At 39.3% G+C, this 19637-nt stretch overlaps 3 protein-coding genes across 4 annotated transcripts; 1 reads left to right on the plus strand and 2 right to left on the minus strand.

Annotated features, from left to right (window-relative positions):
- The first annotated feature begins 2 nt into the window (after positions 1-2).
- Positions 3-4527, plus strand: LOC107569655 (tryptophan 5-hydroxylase 2-like). The gene is made up of 11 exons (XM_016255776.1): positions 3-1279; positions 1685-1828; positions 1972-2155; positions 2240-2379; positions 2642-2709; positions 2936-3132; positions 3249-3384; positions 3474-3600; positions 3925-4020; positions 4111-4244; positions 4335-4527. The coding sequence occupies exons 1-11, from the start codon at positions 1043-1045 to the stop codon at positions 4507-4509; spliced, it is 1638 nt and encodes a 545-aa protein (XP_016111262.1). The 5' UTR covers positions 3-1042; the 3' UTR covers positions 4510-4527.
- Positions 4507-7314, minus strand: LOC107569656 (apoptosis facilitator Bcl-2-like protein 14). 2 transcript variants are annotated; one of them, XM_016255778.1, is made up of 6 exons: positions 7217-7314; positions 6736-6851; positions 6514-6606; positions 6087-6166; positions 5463-5726; positions 4507-5313 (listed from the first exon to the last, which is right to left on the minus strand). In XM_016255778.1, exons 2-6 carry the CDS (start codon positions 6830-6832, stop codon positions 5272-5274), a joined length of 576 nt encoding a protein of 191 aa, XP_016111264.1. In that variant the 5' UTR covers positions 6833-6851; positions 7217-7314; the 3' UTR covers positions 4507-5271. The 2 variants fall into 2 exon arrangements, with proteins under 2 accessions (XP_016111264.1, XP_016111263.1); XM_016255777.1 differs by lacking the exon at positions 4507-5313 and having other exon boundaries at positions 5379-5726.
- A 3634-nt stretch (positions 7315-10948) lies between these two features.
- On the minus strand, positions 10949-15598 carry LOC107569663 (uncharacterized). Its single transcript, XM_016255791.1, has 7 exons — positions 15074-15598; positions 14825-14938; positions 14608-14724; positions 13505-13696; positions 12723-12879; positions 11949-12137; positions 10949-11598 (listed from the first exon to the last, which is right to left on the minus strand). The coding sequence occupies exons 1-7, from the start codon at positions 15252-15254 to the stop codon at positions 11397-11399; spliced, it is 1152 nt and encodes a 383-aa protein (XP_016111277.1). The 5' UTR covers positions 15255-15598; the 3' UTR covers positions 10949-11396.
- Between the last annotated feature and the right edge of the window lie 4039 nt (positions 15599-19637).

Below are 19637 nucleotides of genomic sequence, written 5' to 3' on the forward strand. Positions count from 1 at the left end.
TAGTTACAAGTACTTTATAATTAGTTGGTCACCTTAGAGAAAAGACCCTCAAAAACAAAACAATTTAACCATCATTTTGAGAGTGAAGGAGAACATTTGCTTGGCCATTTGAACCAAAATCACTAGTTCCAGCTGGCATATAAATGTGGTTTGAGATTCAAAGTCTGTAGTCTTCATTCTGTCGGCCCGCTATGACATTTGCAGATGAAATGGAGAGACAGTGAAAACACTGATTGAGGATGAAATGTCTTTTAACCACAGCCTACAACAAAGACACACCGAATCGACTTCCATCTCTTTCATTTCCTGTTCCACAGGAAATTGCCTCAGAGGAAGCTGATAGCTCACTGCTCTCCGCAGTAATGTTATCTCTCTTCTAGCTTCTTCTTTCATTAAAGAAACGGCAGCATTTTGTGCACTGACAAACATGCACTCATTCACCAAAACCCCTGAACAATATGCATCTGTGGTCAAAAGGCAGTTTCCACAATTGCCCTCAACCCATTTTGCTTACAATGATGTTTACTTAAATAATGCTGGCATTTGAATTCATATTTTATGAAAATTACGGTTTTAATCTCTCTACATTTTTCTTGCTTTCTATATTGAACATGTTTCTGGGTGATAAACTGCAAAGGCCTATATATCTTACAAAAATGAGGGGTGCTGTTTGCTGTTATCTCCCTCTCTTCCACTAGCTGGAAAATGAAGCCTCATTTTTGAAAATCTTGAAATCTGATTTATTTTGCTCTAGATTCATTTCTCCTAGAAGGTGAGATGAGCTTATCCACTTCAATCAGGGCTTGGATGTGTCAACATTTCCTAATGGAGCAGCCATCCCCTGAAAAGCTAATATGAGTGATCGCCTGCCCTGTGAGACAGTGGCCCTTCTTAACGTCATTCGTCACACTATATAATCCCAGCTGATACTGCCGGGGGAGGAGTTTCAGGTACTGTGGCACATGCGAGGATCTCCCAGTGGTCTCTGAAGGGGCAACTTAAGGAGATATCGTCTGAGACAACAGCATCTTCACCATATGAAATGCAGGGAAAGAAGACATCTCAAGAGACAGCAGCTATGTCCTCTGAACTACAAATTAATCCGAAGGGGCCCCAGACAGCCCCTAAATCACCTGTTGGGCTTCTTAGGAAGAGAGGTCAAGAAGCAATTCCAAAGATGCAACCCGCTATGATGATGTTCTCTAGCAAATACTGGGCTCGGCGAGGTCTATCTTTTGATTCAGCAATGTATGACCAACAACACCTTGCAGCCTCAATGGTGAGTACTGAACAGTTTTGATGGACCCTCTTTTGGGCGCATTTCATATAGCCAAATTGCCTTGATATTCACATTTTTGGAATATGGAACATTTACCCTGGAAAATTTAATTAGTGGCAGTTAGTGAAATCTAATGAAATGTTTAATTACAAAATTCTATATTATACTGACTGAAAGCCTTGACAGCTGGAGCTGGGCACAGTTATGTAATACAATATTTTGACATTATAAAAAAAAACGTCTCTCAGTATAAGTTCTCCTTTTGAGGTTGTTAATTACCACCCTTGCATGCTTAATGCTTGTAAATAAACATTTTAAATTACTTTTTAAAAGAAATAAGCTTTTATCTTAACCCATTTGTCCATCTTAAGAGTTTTATATTCACTAAGCAACACCTCCACGCAGCTCCGCAGGACATCCTTTAATCGGATAGATGAAAGACCTGACAAAGAAGAACCAAAATCCACTCATGACCTTGGGAAATTAGCAGTGATTTTCTCTCTGAAGAATGAAGTGGGCTGTCTGGTGAAAGCGCTGAGGCTCTTTCAGGTTAATGAGCATCTCATCTTCTGGTGGGGTAGATTAATAGTATATTTTAATAAGTATATCTAATGCATAGTACTTGTTTAATAATCATTTTGATAGGCTTTTGATTGAAACCAAAGTGATATCTTGCCATTGTATGTTTAAAGGAGAAGCATGTGAATTTGTCCCACATCGAGTCTCGGAGATCCAAGAGAGTCACCAATGAGGTGGAGATTTATGCAGAGTGCAACTGCTCAAAGAAAGAGTTCAATGAGTTGGTGCAGCACCTGAAAGACCACGTCAACATTGTGTCATATAACACACCTCAACACGTGTGGTCTGCAGAGACTGGTAAGCCTGAACTTAGAATAGCCATTGTAATTATGTTCTGGCTTTGTAACAATGTTACTGATTCATCTGATGTATTTATTCCAGACTGTTTGGACTGTGTGTGCGTTTTGGGTGGGTTGCCAGATGGGGAAGGAATACCATGGTTTCCCCATAAGATCTCAGAGCTGGACCAATGCTCTCATCGAGTGCTAATGTACGGCTCAGAACTGGATGCTGACCATCCAGTAAGTAAATCTGTTTAGTAAATTTAGCAAGTAGCTCAATGGTGGAGTGAATGAAACCTCGTCCCAATGACAAACAATATACTCTGTTTACTCTTGATTTTGAAATAAGGTTCTATACACTAATATTCAGTAATGCAATAGCTAACATAAAACAGTACATTTATAAATTTCCACTAACCTACTAATTCTGTAAAAATTGTTCATGATGCCCTGGTTAAAAATGAAAACTTATTGTAAAGTGATTCTTTGTTTTTTGTTGCAGGGCTTTAAAGACAAAGTGTATCGGGAAAGGAGGAAGTACTTTGTTGAGGTTGCAATGAACTACAAATTGTTAGTATGGAATATAATATAGTTTATATTCTTGTGTAGTTGATTTTGGGTTTTTGTAGCTCAGTTGTTAGCTAGTTGAAAATGCTAAAATAGGTAAAAGCAGATGCATAATACAGTTACATAAATGGAAACAATATGAAAATCAAGTTGTAGCTTTTTTTTTTTTTCAAGTTGTAGTTTTTTTTTCTTCATTTCTTACTTAATATTGATCAGAATATATTTTCAGTGGGCAGCCCATCCCACGGATAGAGTACACACCAGAAGAAGTGAAGACATGGGGAGTAATTTTCAGAGAACTTGCAAAACTCTATCCAACTCATGCCTGCCGCGAGTATTTAAAAAACCTCCCTCTTCTCACAAAGCATTGTGGGTACAGAGAGGACAACATCCCACAGCTGGAAGATGTGTCTCGATTCTTACGAGGTAAAAAATGTGTCGCATCAAGTCACATCCATGCAATTCTACTTTCATTAATTGCATTCATTAAATTCAAAGGTCAACACTATTTAATCTGGAGGTTTTGTTTGTGAACCTTGCAGAGAGGTCAGGGTTTACCGTAAGACCTGTGGCTGGATATCTGTCACCACGAGACTTCCTGGCCGGTCTGGCTTATCGAGTGTTTAATTGCACTCAGTATATACGTCACAGCACTGATCCTCTCTACACACCAGAACCGTGAGTATAAACCAACACCAATGATTTTTATGTAGAAAACTATTTTTCTTCCATCACCTCTAACCTGTAAACTGTTTTTATGTCCTCAGGGACACCTGCCATGAACTGTTGGGTCATGTACCGCTCCTAGCCGATCCCAAGTTTGCTCAGTTTTCTCAAGAGATTGGCCTTGCATCTCTAGGTGCTTCAGACGAGGATGTGCAGAAGCTGGCAACAGTAAGTGTGACAGCAGCTTATTGAATTCTTAAATGTCATCTCAAACTTGACTGGCAGTCAATACTGAAATAAAAAGGTCACTGAAGTTTTTCATGGCATAAAGTTTGATCTATGGTGTTCGAGTCACATGCATTTGCATTGAAATCAGATCACTGGCTCTGTCTGGCAGACTTCCGTGAGAGACAATTAGATATTGGTATAAGGTTTTTGGTGGTCTAAATATGAGTGGGTATATCTCATAAGGGCCTGAAGAAACTTCTTGTAGATAATCTTGCTTCTAAGCCTTTGCAATATATGCAATAAACCACTGTGCTTTTTTTCCAGTGCTATTTCTTCACAATTGAATTTGGACTTTGCAAACAAGATGGCCAGTTGAGAGCCTATGGAGCAGGTCTTCTGTCTTCTATTGGAGAGTTGAGAGTATGAAGCCCTTTGTTAACTATATCTAAGCACCTCATGTATTAAAATGCCACGTTTTTAAGTGAATGAATATCTTCTTTGATTATGCAGCATGCGTTGTCTGACAAAGCAACAGTGAAGATGTTTGATCCCAAAACCACATGCTACCAGGAGTGCCTCATTACAACATTTCAAGATGTTTATTTTGTCTCTGAGAGTTTTGAAGAGGCAAAAGAGAAAATGAGGTAAATATGTCCTTTCAGTCAAATGTAAAATCGGACAGTAATCCACAATTCGACTTAATAATGTCAATTAATGTTGTTCCTTCTAAACAGGGAATTTGCTACAACAATAAAAAGGCCTTTTTCTGTCTACTACAACCCATACACCCAGAGCATCGATTTATTGAAGGACACCAGGAGCATTGAGAACGTGGTTCAAGATCTACGCAGTGACCTAACCACTGTCTGTGATGCCCTGGGAAAAATGAACACGTACCTCGGTATCTAGCTAATCAAAATCATCAGTGCTTTATTGTAGAATAAAACTGCAACTGTTTTACATGTTTCAATTCAAATTTCATTAATACTGTAACATCTGCAGTGATGTTGATTATCTGGGCCAAATGTCCATTAGTCTTGCCTTGTTATGAGGATGTATGCCACACAAATTAAGGTGTGAAAGATTGCAACCATAGTCATCACATGGCATTCAAAAATGCAGTCAGCATTACAATGTATTAAAGTGATATTGATGAAATATTGATATTATTAGGAACAACAAATAAAGAAACAACAAAGCAAAAGAAAGTATTTAGTATCTATGTAGTCTTTGCCTCTTTGTGCCTAATGTTGTGCGTAAGACTCATAGCAAGTGAAGGCAGTTGATATGTAATTACAGATGATAAAAAAATAAAAAAAATTAGCCTATATGTAAAAATCACAAGGCGCTATTCTGATTCCAGTGGCATTCTCTATTTGTAAAGAGTATGTTTGTGTTGCTTATTTGTTGCTGAAAAGCCAACTTCCCATAATAAAGCATTATATTTTAGCATTATATTTTGGCCTGTTTTTTTTTTTTTTTTAAGTGTGCAGCAATGAGTTAAGAACACATTTCATTAGTAACACAAAATGTTATTTTATATTAAATGTATATAAACAAGTACATATTTATAAAAAATTATAGATTTATAAAATATAGATTTTAGTAGATAATATCTTTATTTCATAAATATCACTTTGATCACTAATAACCATCCATTTCACAGTCTTGTCAAAGGACCTCTTCATCATCATCATCATCAAAGGCTTTCTCCTATAGTGTGTCAGAGATGACATATAATTAGTGTGTTGAGCATTATTGTAATTATTTTATTCAGTAAACTGCATTCATTTCTAGTAAATGTATTTATTTGAAGCAGTTTTTTTTTTTTTACTAAATTTAACTGGTGCATAAACTCTCACCCAACCACCATGCTGTTTAATCCAGGGAGCGTAGTTCTCCTGCAGGTACTGAGCTCCGTATCCCATGACCCTGTTCATGGGGTGTAGGTCCAGGGCTTTGAGTCTGCTGGTGACCTCAAAGGCCAGGGCGATCTGCTCACGTTTTTTTCTGCTCTGCAGAAATTCTGGTACACTACTTGTGATGAAGGCTTTAGTCAGTTTTTTAAACAAGTCGTAAGAGAAAGTTTGCTGCAGGTATCCTGAAAGCTCTTGGCTGCTCTGAATCTGAGAAGGCAGAGGGGACACTTAAGAGCAGGAAAAGCTTTTAGGGCTACAAACTGAACAGCTTTTTTAACGCTTTGATGTGACTCTTAAATGAGAGATAGTATTTTATAATTGATTTTCATAATCGTGTGACTCTTTAATGAGAATTATAGTATTTTATAATTGATATTCCTAATATTTTATCACATATTTTCCACAGGAAGCCCAACATACATTTGGTTTGTTTCCACCAAGTTCCAGATATCAAAATAAGTACAAGTACATTTGTATTTAATTGAAGAGGATTATCTAGAACTACACACTAAACCAAAACTAATCAGTTAGTAACACTACAGACTGTAAAGAGGTCATGATGATTACCGTTTCATTCAATTCGTCCCCTGATGTCTTCAGCAAGTCAACAAGCCTCACTATGACATCTGAGTTAGCCTCTTTCGCAACTAGGACAGACCAGAATTACAATCTGTATAATCAAAAGTGTTATAGAAGATCATATTTCAATGACTTTAACTTATTATCTGTGGCCAGTTGTATAAACTATTTAGACTAGTCTTAAAAAGTTAGTCACCTAATTTGTTTTCTTCAAGACTGGTCATAACTTTTTTAAATTCAGTTATGAAAAGGTAGATTGTTCTTATTTGTATTGGAAAAGTAAGACTGATTACCCCTTGGCAACTGCTAGTTGGTCAAACTAGTTCTTAAGACACAGTCTTAACATGGTGGCTAGTTTATGCAACTGGCCCCTGGTGATTGTGTTGTAGCCTATATAACAGACAGTACACTTTACCAGGACTGTCTGGCTCTAGTCCTTCATCAAATAGAAGTCTGTTGTATGCAATCTGGGCCAGTTTTTCAGCCACACCACCAAATTTCTCATCACCTATTTTCAACAGACATGACATTAAAATGAGAATAAATGTTATAATAATAATCTCAGAAAGAGTCACAGATCTCAAATACAGTATCTCTCTGGTCTGATCAGATCGTGCCCTCTCCAGTCTGTACATACAGGCTCTTGCGCTTGGCTTCCTCCTCTTCTGGCAGTATGTTTCAAGCAATCGATATTCATCACTACAAGTTGTTAAAAGTGAGTCACCGTCCATCATGTGAAACAACCACTGGCTTCTGCATATCAGATAAAGAAACCGAACATTTGACTTCTTATGTTACATGTCACATCCGTAAAAAACGTAATCAAATCAAATCAAAACGAATGATGTGAACTTATTAACATTTCATATCTAAAAAGACTTTAACTGCACTGTATCAGTTTTTAAACTGAAAAGAGTTATGAAGCAAACGTTACAGTTTAAACTTTTCTCGACGTTACGGATCATGTTTAACGTTAGTTCCTCTGACCGCAAATTTCAGTGCAAAACGCACATTTCATGGTTCTAATTCTTTAATCGGACCACATAGAGTCTATTGAACTAATGTAAAAGCAATGTGATCTCTTATTAACGTAACAGAAAATAAACAACAAAACTTACCAGGAAATCGGGTGAAGTTTTCCTGAGAGTTGGAGACAGTCAGTATACTTGCGACGTATGTACGTTATTACGTGCACGGAAGTTGTACGTACTGCTGTCTCTGCTGCTTTCATTTTCTTTTCGAATCGTCTTTCACATTGTTTATGTTAATATGCATGTTCATAATAAGCTAAATGATTATGACGCCTCAGCTAGCCAATGTTAATAAACATATTTTTGTAGGCCTATTGTTATATATGGTAGAATAAAAATGCATCTACTAACAAACTTTACTACTAACACAAATGATCAAGTAGACTATGAGTACAAATAAGTTACCTACCTTTCTTTGCGGTTTGTCTGCAAAACCAAAAGTACAGTAAGAACCAGGTAAAAATAGTTACTATAGTTACTTAGCATCTGTTACTAAATTCATTTCACAGTTTATATCAGTAAAAAGTTGAGTCCACTGGCAAAAGACAGTATTTAAAAATTAAAGAATGATTGTATGATAAAGAATAATTCAATTAATTTAAAGAATGTAGTTATGAATATTAGTAACGGAGACCCGAGTTCGAGACCCACACGGAGCAGGAGAGTGAGACCTGTCACATATTGTTGTCTTGGTGTGTCTTTTTATTTTACACTTTAACTTTCACTTTAACCTTATGAATATTAAGATAGGGTAAGGATAGTCAAATCTGGCCTAAACCATAAGTGCTCACCCGCCCGCAAGTTAAAGCGCTTCAGGAATGACGTAGAAGACTCCCTTGTGCTTATTTGTTGAGACTTATTTTATTTGTTACAATATAAAGCAGTTAATGAACAAAATAAAACTTCAGCTAAACTATAATCAAACTCTAATCAGCAGTATTGGTGACAGGGTTTCAGATATCCTTAATTCAAGAAGCATCTAAAGAGTACTTTACTCCTCAGTCTCTTTATATTTCTTTTTGGGCAATTCCACTTGTATCTCATTCATCAACTCATCTCCTGTATGATCCAATCTTTCTGTTGTATGAGTATCAGTCTCTGTAAATCATGTCTAATTTATCGGATGTCCTTCCACACTGTAAAAAAAATTCCGTAAAAGTATTGAAATCTGTTTTGTACCTTTGTAATGCACTGATAACCACCAAATGCAGGTGGTGATGAGAAAGTCACATGATGAACCAAAGCCCATCACAAGCAGCTTTTAAATAATAACATATATGGAAGGTGCACAGTGTCATTCACACAAACACTAAACACCATCATGGTAACACACATGAAACTGAAATAATGCAATAAACATTCATTTAACAACATTAGGTGTAACACACAACCCTAATATACAAAACTGATAAGAAAAAACTAAGAAGAAACATAGTTATTTCAACAAAAAAAACATCAAATTTGAAATGTAACGCAGGGAACCAAAAACGGTATACTACCGTAAAATTAATGTCCAATACATGTAATGTCAAATACAGTTTTTCACCGTATATAGTAGGGGAATTTACCGTTAACCATTTAACAGGTTTTTACTGTAGCATTTTTACAGTATTTTACCGTTATTCTACCTGACTTCTCTCCTGTCCCTGTGTTGAGAGAAATTGGGAGTGATTGGTTTGAAAGGGACAAAAATATAACCTTTGAGGTTTTTGTTTTTAAAAAACAAATAAGCAAGCCCAGTAATGCAATTAGTTACTTTTTTATGGAGTAACAATATTGCAATGTACCACTTTTAAAAGTAACTTCCCCAACACTGAAAGCAAGCAAAATATCAACCAAAACAATATTATGCATACTTTTCAATGTAATAATCTAGCAGAAGTGTTTTTATATGTATTTTTTCAGATAAATAAGCCATAATAGAAACTTCACTTTGGATGCTGTAGGTCTTAAGTCGTTGTTTGTTCTTTTTCAGGATTCTTCTTACAGCAGGCTAGTTGTTTTGCGCGTGACATGTAAAGCACAGGTCCAATACAGGTCCCAAGACTGGGAAAGGTATGCATCAGATTCAAGATTAAACCGCGTGTGTGACTGATTTCTTCATCCCCATCCTTAAGTGTGAACATGTAAGGCGATAGCCAGGAGAGGTCCATAGATAACAGCTGAAGGGATCAGAATCAGCAAAGCGTTATTCAGTGCTCTGTTTTTTACAGATGACCCACCTCTTCCACCAGTTTGCCCTTCACCCGGACCTTTTTTGCGGAGTACTTGCACAATGCCTGTTAGACACGCCAGCATTATGAGTAAGAAAGAATCAAGGGTGATTGACAAGTACATAGCTAATTTAGGGAGCCTTTCTTGGTAGGTAATCACTGCAACGCCTAAAGTGACAATCCAAATTAGAGCCAAGCAGACAACACGATACTTCCATTTATTCCCTAGTTTTATGTAGAGGACTGGGTGTGCTACGGCCAGGTAGCGCTCTACACACATACTGGTCAAGAGAAGAGGACAGCTGATCAGGTTGAGGATTGAAATGGCCTCTGAAACAGTCAAAAGCTGTCCAGAGCGTTCAGTCATAGAAATGTACATATTAAAAGGAAGACTGATACAGAAGGTGATGTTCAGCACGGCAAGATTAAGCCCCAAAACTTCAGAGGGTGATAGACCTTTCTCGCACCTCACTAGCATCCATAGCACAGCCACATTAGTTGGGAAGCCCACCACAAAAGTTAAAATTTCTAGTGGCAAGCGAACATAGGAATAATCGTCATCATTGCACTTATCCACAATGGTAAGAAATAACAGATGCATATCGCTTGTAGCATCGCTTGTATAGCTGCTTACATTTGATGTCATGTTTGCCATGTTGACTGAGCACTGTAGAGAAACAACAAAGAACATTGCTTGTAGTACAAAAACATGGCAAATTAAATGAACTCTCAAATGCAGATGCTTATGCATGCATTTAGAAAGTCCAATCTAATTTTGTGAAGTATTATTACAATTTAAAATAACCTTTCCCCCTATTTTTTAATATATTTAAAATTATAATTTATCCCAGTGATGGGAAAGTGCCATTTTCAGCAATCATCATTCTAGTGTCACATGATTCTTCAGAAATCATTAATTTGCTATTTTGGTGCTCAAGAAACGTTTATTTTAATTATTGATTCAAAAACATTTGCTGATTAATAATTTTGTGGACTCCATTTTCAGAATTCTTTGATTTGAAAGTATAAACAACAGTGTTTATTTGAAATAGAAATCTTTTGTAACTTTATAAATGTCGTCACTTTTGATCAATTCAATGCATCCTTGCTGAATAAACATATATATTTCTTTAAAAACAATCTTACTGACCCCAAATTTTTGAATGTATTTAATGTATACAGACACACACCCACACACAAATAATAAATAAATGTATAAACAATTACAAAATATCAGAAGTAAGATGTGAATAAAATAAGCAAAATAAGTTGTTACTGAAAATGTCGAGACATTAAAACTGACCTTCTCTTTCAACGAGATCGATTCTATTGTTCACCGTCCTTTTCTTGTCTCATGTAAATTAAGTAAAATTATTTGAATTTCTGAGTAGGCTCATTGAACGTATGGTATGAAACGTATGGAACGTATGGTATGAAAATGAGAGAGATTTTTTTTTTTTACCACATGTGTTCTGGTTTCGAGAAACAAATATAGCAAATTTTACACAAATCAACAAGGGCATCCAGACTCAAATGAAGACACAAGAAAAATAGATTGACACAGCAATTTATTACAAATGAATCAGTGCGATAAAGTGCAAATTTTACAGTTAGGTTACAAATGACTCATTCTAACTAAGAGTATATATTGCTGTTTTACAACACATTATGAATGCAATATAATGAAAATAGCTGGTAGTTGACCACCACTAGGAAATTTCTAAACTGTGCAAAACAAAAAGATTTTGGTTTCATTTTATGTTCATACACTACAATATCATCAAAACTTCTATTTACAGTTAGGTTGGATTATGTATCTTTAGTGTTATCAAAGATCTGACAAGAATAACCAGGTCCACCTCAAAATGGAATATATTTACAATATAGCAAATACTAAAAGACATCATCAACATTAAAAATATCAAAGTGCTTCTGGTTATACCAACCAGTTAAATCTGCCTACATATCTGTGCAATTTTGTCCGTACTGTCTTGGCCACATTCAGTGCTGCTGATGAGAAAAATTACTTTGCTTGCATTCCTGTTGAGACAAGTCTATGGGTGGGTGACAGTAGCAGCGTGTGGGGTCTTGTTTTTGGGAGGTGTAGAAATCTGTACGTAAACTGGGGTGGTAGAAGAGGTGGAGGGGTTTGGCTCAGTTTGAACCCTTTGGAAAACAAGGGCCGGGTAGATTTGGCTGTTGGCGTGGTATGTAGAGTTTGTGCTATGGGGGCCTCTCAGCAGACTCTCCTGACTCCTGTGTGGAAAGACGAAGAGAATTCTGTGATGCACAAAATCACAGAAGTCACATCTAATAGTATGTCTTATGGCTTTATACGTCCTCCCACATATTACATAATATTCAAAAATGTGGTGTGGTTGTAGAGAGTGGGCTCGGGATGTGGGTTGCAATACACATAAGTGGCGTATTGTGCCACGAATATAGAGGCTATTCCTGTTGTATTCTATTTTTACATTTTAAAATGTAATTTATTCCTGTTAATTTGTCACGTGATCCTTCAAAAATCATTCTAATATGCTGATTTGGTGCTCATGGAGCATTTCTTTCATTTCTTTAAAACAGAGATGTTTTACGATTTTCCTTACCTCTCATACCCTCTGTTCTCATAGGCTCTGACGACCTCTGAATAAACAGGACTACCAGGAGGCAGTGGTCGGTCGAGACGCTGGGACAAGCTGAAAAGTTTAGGTGGAGGGAATGCCTCCCAGTCTATATGCTCTCTCTCCAACCAGGACGGGCTCCTCCGAGACCTAGAGCTCCGTGTTTCTCTTCTCCTGAAGGTGAAGACAGTACCACCACATAATGATTGTTTAAGACTTTTCTAGTGCGTGTTGTCTCTAAAAAATGGTGTTCAACTTTAAACATTATCATTATAACTTTAGATTTGTTAAAGCCTATGAATAAATCAAGGAAATATAAAACTCATGAACTGCTACATATTAGGTATTTGGACAAATTTGTACACTTAAACCACAATTAAAAATGCATGAGTTTAATTACATTCCATTCAAAAAATCAAACAAGTGGAAACTGCAGAGCAAAATTATAGTAAACCTCTTCTTATGATTTTGATTTTTGGTTACACTTTATTTTAAGGTGTCCTTGTTACAGTGTAATTATACATGTAAGTACTGAGTAATATTTATTAACTACATGTATTTACTAAATGGTTAGGGTTAGGATTAGGGCTGGGCTTAGGGTTACTTGCATGTACTGTAATTATGCATAATTAATTGTTATTATAATAGTAAGTACATGTAACGTGTGTAACAAGGACACCTTAAAATAAGGTGTTAACGATTTTTTTTTAATTAAAAATGTGTCATTTTTATGGTTATTTTAAGTATTAAGTGACTAACCTGCTTCTCCCTGTCCGATGCTTTTCCTTCTTTTTGCTCATGCGCTCTTGACAACAGCAGACGATGAAGCAGACAGTCATGACAAGAATGACCACCCCGCTCACAACAGACACCAGTAAAGCAATGCGAAGTCCCTGGTCATTTGGCCGAGGGACGCCTAAAAAAAATAGTGCTTGTTTCACTAGATATGATGGCCAGTTATATATTCATAAAATCATATATTTTGCATACATCCAGTGGAAATTGACAAAGTTGACAATGGAAACAATAATCAGGCATTTTTATAATATGTGACCCTGGACCACAAAATCAAGTCTTAAGTGTCAATTTTTCAAAATTGAGATTTATACATCATCTGAAAGCTGAATACATAAGCTTTCCATTGATGTATGGTTGTTAGGATGGGGCAATATTAGGCTGAGATACAACTATTTGAAAATCTGGAATCTGATGGTGCAAAACAATCTAAATATTGAGAAAATCGCTTTTAAAGTTATCCAAATGAAGTCCTTAGCAATGCATATTACTAATCAAAAATTAAGTTTTGATATATTTACGGTAGGAAATTTACAAAATATCTTCATGGAACATGATCTTTACTTAATATCCTAATGATTTTTGGCATAAAAGAAAAATCTATAATTTTGACCCATACAATGTATTTTTGGCTATTGCTACAAATATACCCCAGCAACTTAAGAAAGGTTTTGTGGTCCAGGGTCACATATTAGGATAATTAGGATGATTTCTTTGAATAAAAGATGATAAAATGTCTGCCCTACTCTCACAGACTGGCAGGTAGCTGCTCCATCGAGGGACGCCTGCATGTAGGATGCATGTGATTTTCTCATGGCCAACCAGCTGGTAGCCCTCCTTACACCAGAACACAAGCATGGAGCCCACAGACACCCCTGTGCCGTGCTCCACGTAGTATGATCCCCGTCGTGGGGGAAGCACAGAAATACATGCAAGTCCTGGAGGAACACATGGACACACATAAGTGTAGATAAATACAATCAGGCTTTGAATATTTTATGATGTGTTAAACTGTGATTAAATAGTACATTGACTCATGACACATGGCTGAATTTATTCAGTAAGCTTTTAAATCTAATAAATGCATCATCATGAAGCCCTCTGAGGAAATGATTGCTACTGTATCATTCCAGTTCCAACATTTTTTGCATATGTTATAGATTTTTTATTGCCGCATGCATCTTGCTGTCACCACTGCAGACATCTGTTTCCTTTGCAGTGAGACATCTCACGCATCTTTGTATCCGGTGGTGAACCACAGCGAATTTTCATTAATGTGTACATGTCTGTCTTCTATTTGCATAATGCTCTGAGAGTATATGTTGCTTTGTATCTGTGCCAGCATATCAGTGACTGTCTTCCCTATCCAGCTTCTTGCTCATCCAGGCTCACTATCAAATCCCCCCAGTTCCTCCCTGCTTTTGGAATAGCAACTGATTAAATAAAGATAAGGACCTTTATCAAATATTGATTAATTCCACACAGTTTTCCTATAATCAAGTACCTGTGAAAGTGCACTTAGGCCATCAGCTGACATGTCAGACGTTTTTGCACACAGGTGAGAAGAAATTGTATATATGAAGTGCTAAAAGTGTCTGTCTGTCTATCTCTCTATATTTGTCTGGCTATCTCTCTATATCTATCTATCTATCTATCTATCTATCTATCTATCTATCTATCTATCTATCTATCTATCTATCTATCTATCTATCTATCTATCTATCTATCTATCTATCTATCTGTCTGTCTGTCTGTCTGTTTGTCTCGGTCAGTCTGTCTGTCTGTCTTTTTGTCTATCTGTCTGTCCGTGTGTCCGTGTGTCTGCTGCAGTGTCTTCAGTTGTTTGCACCTGTGTTGTTGCTGCTGGGCGGATCTGTAGAGTCATTCTGAAGTTTTGGTGTGGTTGATTGTGCTTCAGTTGTTGCATCAGAAGTGGTCATGAGCAGAATGGAACTCACTAAGGCTGCTTGAATGTGGAGAAACCATGTTTTTTATTTGATTTTCATACATATTAATAATCCATAGAATGTAGATATACAAGATATACATAAAACCTCACACCTTACCTGTATCATTGTAGCTGAATAAATCTGTAGGTTCAGTCGGATGTTCTGAATTGATTGGTTGCTCGTCAGTCGTTGAATCAGAGGTTGGCATGAGCAGATTGTGGCTCACGGAGGCTGCGTGAATATGAGGAAATCACATAATCAGTACACACAAAACAAGTTCTATCTATCTATCTATCTATCTATCTATCTATCTATCTATCTATCTATCTATCTATCTATCTATCTATCTGTCTCAGTTGTTCTCACCTGTGTTGTTGCCGGGTGGATCTGTAGGTTCAGTCGGATGCTCTGGATTGATTGGTTGTTCGTCAGTGGTTAGATCAGAGGTGGTCATGAGCAGATTGGGGCTCACTGAGGCTGCGTGAGTGTGGGGAAACCACACCATCAGTCCACACATAACCCACATCAAGGACCACGCTGATGTCATGATCACAGGCCCCCAGGGGCCGCAGGACAAGGATCAAAAAGCAGATTTGTCCTGAGGTGATCACAATACTCCGCGTAGCAAGCTAAACATTACTGATTATAATCCATTCATAGTGCCACAAGAAGGAATTTTGCAAATAGCTCCTTTTCCTTGAGGTGTCTGTGAATATCCAGGCTCATCCAAGCTTATGCCCATAGCTCCTAAAAATGTCAGATTCTTCTCTGTTTCTCCTGCTGTATTAAGCGTAGGCTTCCCTGTGTATGTACACAGCATCTGCTCTGCCTGTCCGCTCACTGCTGCTGTTATCCTACAGCATACAGTGAGGCAGTCAAGGCTCTTACATAACATGAAGTGCACGTGTGGATGTTATTTTGTGCACTCTTAAATCCCTGATCTCATCTCTCCAGTAACTCGTGCACGCTCTCTCTCTCTCGGGACAGTCGAGGGTGAATCAGGGCATGTGGCTGTGTGCATGTGAGCCTCTGTCCCATATCTGCAGAGAGAGGGAAAACAGAGCCACAATCTGCAGGCACACAGCATATTATATATTTATATAGTCAAATCAACATGTTGACTTATAATGCGTCTTGATTTCTTGTTCACCCCAAAGCATAATAAACGTGTGTGTATCAACGGAGTGTATTGCAGCAGATGGTGTGTATAGATGGCACGTGGACCTAACACCAGTATGGTTGAATGAATTCTGTTCACTTGGATGAGCACAGTGGGTTTCAATCTCAATGCAGAGAGCCTGTTAGACTGCGTGGGAAGTGTAAGAAGGATGCTATTGGGAGGTTTCCTCACTGCATAGCACTGAAACCTTGGTAACAGTGTCAAGATTTATATATATCAGTATTTATTCTAACAAGTCCAGAAATGATGCATTCAGTGCTGGCACTTCCTCTTTTGTTTTGTTTGCCCATCTATGGTCTGTCTTCCTGTAGAATGCCTTATGAATGTTTGATAAATAACGGAGCAGTCACAGGATGGATGTGTTCCCAGAGACACAATCAAATAACAACAGCTTTTCTCAGCTGCATTCAGTGAGTTTACATTTTAGATTTTTTGAGTATTGGAACACTGATTTGTTGTTGATGCAGTATGCTGTGTTACTCACATGTTAGATGTCCTGATGCCACACTAGTCAATCAATGACTGGCCATGGGTGTCAAAATAATTACTAAGCATCTGCCGTAGTAATCCTCTCAAGCTTTAAGATGCTTCCATGCATTAAAATGTTTGGTGAAAAAGGATTTAAATCTTGTGAAGATGCTCTCAACCTTAAAGATTAATTTAATTTACACCCCCTCTATGCGTGTAATATATACATCTTTTCTTTTTTACTTGAGGTGGGTTTTTTTTAAAACTTTTTTTTTTAGCATAAAGTCAGTTAGGTCAGTCATTTCCGATGTGATGTGCCATGCACTGAATGGAAAGCATCTATTTATGAATATTAGCAGGGCAAGGTAGTGGTGATATTAAATGGGGAGTTTAATATCACCACTTATTAAATGGGGAGTCATCTCAGTTATTGTTAAGGATCTGCTCTGAGACTGAGTGAGGATCCAAATGCAGTGTTTATTAGGAAAGTCCAGAATCGAAATCAGACAGCAGGCAAGGGTCAACACACAAGCAATCAGTCCGACTAAACAACAAGGCAGAGAACACAGGCAAAAGGGTGATTCAGAACGCAGGCTAAGAGTCCAAAAACCAAGATACATATAAACAGGAGAAACGCTCAGAGATGCAGTGTAACACTTACAAGACTTCGCAAAGAATGACAAACTAAACCAGACTTATATAGGGTGAGCAGACAGGGTAAATGAGACACAGGTGCAAACTGTGAGTGTTGATGAGTCCGGGCAAAGGATTATGGGAAATGAAATCTTTGATGGAGTGGTAGAAGTCTGGGATGGAGTGCCCTCTAGCGAAGCTCACGGGCACTCCAGCTAGAGATCGTGACAGAGCCCCCCCTTTAAGGAGCGGCTTCCATACGCTCCACTATCAGTCCATGGTGGAGTTGATGGAGGGAGGAACCATGAAGGGGGTGACACTGGAGGTATCAGGGGTCTGACTGATGGAAACGGAGCCGGTGGAAGGGGAGCCCAATATGGAGACGGAGAGCCGAAGTGCCGGGGTGACACCAAGAGATCGGCGGGCCATGGTGGAGCCGACGGCTCTGGCGGAGGCTCCGGCTCTGGTGGGGATCCGAAAGGCCGCGGTGGAGCCGGAGCAACCAAGGACCAAGGCGGAGCCGGAGGGAGAGAGGAGCCCAACGGAGCCGGAGGGACAAGGCGAAGCCAGAGGAGTGTAGTCCTGAGGCGAAGGCGGGTCAATGAATGACCAAGGTGGAGCTGGAGGAACGAGGAAGCCCGGCGGAGTCAGTGGACTGACGGACCACAGTGGAGAGGAGGGAGCTTTGAGCCAAGGTGACTCCAACGGGTCAACGGACCAAAGTGGAGTCCAGGTCTCGAAGCCCAGAGATGAAGATCTGGGATCCTCCAACTCTGGTGCAGCTGGAGGCTTACTGTCCTGATGCGAATCCTGACCGCTAACCACCCTCGAAGGATGACCTGAAGGACAGACAGAAAACAGCGGCGACAGAACAAAGAACATGAAAGGCAGAGGAGGAGGGAGAGGGAGGTTGGGTGGGACAACAGGTTCATAACTGGGCTTCTTAACCAAAGCAGAGCTGGGAGAGATTTCTGAGACGGTCATCCTGACCGTGACAGGACAGTCAGAGAGTTCACAAACGGCCTCCTTGGCCATGGCTGGACAGACAGAGAGTTCATAAACGGCCTCCTTGGCCATGACTTGACAGGCAGAGAGTTCATAAACTCTCATAAACTCCTTGGCCGTGACTGGACAGGTAGAGAGCTTACAAACGGCCTCCTTGGCCATGACTTGACAGGCAGAGAGTTCATAAACTCTCATAAACTCCTTGGCCGTGACTGGATAGGCAGAGAGTTCACAGATGGCCTCCTTCGCCGTGACAGGACAGGCTAAGAGTTCAAAGGCAGACACCACTGCCTCGGGAGGTTCTGCAGCACAAGCCAACACCTCAAGAAGAGCTGAAGCGGGCTCCGCTGCATCGGGAGGTTCTGCAGCGACTGCTGCCACCTCTGGAGGTTCTGCAGCGACTGCTGCCACCTCTGGAGGTTCTGCAGCGACTGCTGCCACCTCTGGAGGTTCTGCAGCGACTGCTGCCACCTCTGGAGGTTCTGCAGTGACTGCTGCCACCTCTGGAGGTTCTGCAGCAGAAGTTGCCACTTCTGGGGGGGCTGGAGCGGACTCGGGGACCAGAGTAAGCTCGGGAATGGATTCGGGGACAGGAACAGACTCGGGAATGGATTCGGAGACTAGAGCAGACTCTTGATCAGACTCATTGGCTGGAGCGGACTCATGGACTGGAGTGGGCTCAGGAGAAGTAATTGAGCAGTGAGTAGCCCAAACGCACAGGATTGTGACCCCCATTACAGGGAGCACTGAGTCTAGAGGAATAGTTTCTGGGCTGGCGGCCATTTTATGATAAGTCTTTGGGATGGTAGCCATTTTGCAAAGAGTCTCTGTGTTGGCAGCCATTTTATGATCAGGCTCAGGAGTGGAGTTTACTACAGGAGAATCGTTCTCCTCCTCTGCGATTCCCACGGTAAAAGGAGAGCCACTCAGCTGTAATGCTACTTCAATATAATACTCCAGTGTCCAGTTAGGGTCATGCAGTGGCATGATTGAACTGAGAGGTTCAGATAGGCCCCCTCGAAAAAAAAAGTATCAAGCAGATTTCATCTAAATGAGTCACGTGTGCCAGTTCAAGAAAATCCACAACATAGTCCTCAATGGAACGTGTACCTTGGCGGAGAAACATCATCTTCACTGCTGGATCCATTATTGGTGAAGTCTTCTGTTACAGAACTGCTCTGAAACTGAGTGAGGATCCAAATGCAGTGTTTATTAGGAAAGTCCAGAATCGAAATCAGACAGCAGGCAAGGGTCAACACACAGGCAATCAGTCCAACTAAACTACAAGGCAGAGAACGCAGGCTGAGTCCAAAAACCAAGATACATATAAACAGGAGAAACGCTCAGAGATGCAGTGTAACACTTACAAGACTTCAAACTAAACCAGACGTATATAGGGTGAGCAGACAGGGTAAATGAGACATAGGTGCAAACAGTGAGCGCTGATGAGTCCGGGCAAAGGACTATGGGAAATGGAGTCTTTGATGGAGTGTTAGAAGTCTGGGATGGAGTGCCCTCTAGCGAAGCTCACGGGCACTCCAGCTAGAGATTGTGACAGTTATCACCAGTAATATATGGAGTGCCACAAGGATCTGTCCTATGTCCTCTGCTATTTTCAATATACATGTTGCCCCTTGGTAATAT

This window comes from Sinocyclocheilus grahami, unplaced genomic scaffold, assembly GCF_001515645.1.
Source record: "Sinocyclocheilus grahami isolate Dianchi unplaced genomic scaffold, SAMN03320097.WGS_v1.1 scaffold1368.1, whole genome shotgun sequence".
In the NCBI taxonomy this organism is placed as follows: Eukaryota; Metazoa; Chordata; class Actinopteri; order Cypriniformes; family Cyprinidae; genus Sinocyclocheilus; species Sinocyclocheilus grahami.

Bases quoted from the DNA above. Each gene is read 5' to 3' on its own strand.
- LOC107569656 (XM_016255777.1), bottom strand. From the start codon at position 6,832: ATGATGGACGGTGACTCACTTTTAACAACTTGTAGTGATGAATATCGA. The intron at 6,607-6,735 runs GTATGTACAGAC...TGTTGAAAATAG, and splicing joins GAAGCCAAGCGCAAGAGCCT to GTGATGAGAAATTTGGTGGT. The intron at 6,167-6,513 runs GTAAAGTGTACT...GGTCTGTCCTAG, and splicing joins ACTAGAGCCAGACAGTCCTG to TTGCGAAAGAGGCTAACTCA.
- LOC107569655 (XM_016255776.1), top strand. From the start codon at position 1,043: ATGCAGGGAAAGAAGACATCTCAAGAGACAGCAGCTATGTCCTCTGAA. The intron at 1,280-1,684 runs GTGAGTACTGAA...ACCTCCACGCAG, and splicing joins AACACCTTGCAGCCTCAATG to CTCCGCAGGACATCCTTTAA. The intron at 1,829-1,971 runs GTTAATGAGCAT...GTATGTTTAAAG, and splicing joins AAGCGCTGAGGCTCTTTCAG to GAGAAGCATGTGAATTTGTC.
- LOC107569663 (XM_016255791.1), bottom strand. From the start codon at position 15,254: ATGACATCAGCGTGGTCCTTGATGTGGGTTATGTGTGGACTGATGGTG. The intron at 14,725-14,824 runs GTAAGGTGTGAG...TCCACATTCAAG, and splicing joins ATTCAGCTACAATGATACAG to CAGCCTTAGTGAGTTCCATT. The intron at 13,697-14,607 runs GTGCAAACAACT...GTGTTCCTCCAG, and splicing joins GCCCAGCAGCAACAACACAG to GACTTGCATGTATTTCTGTG.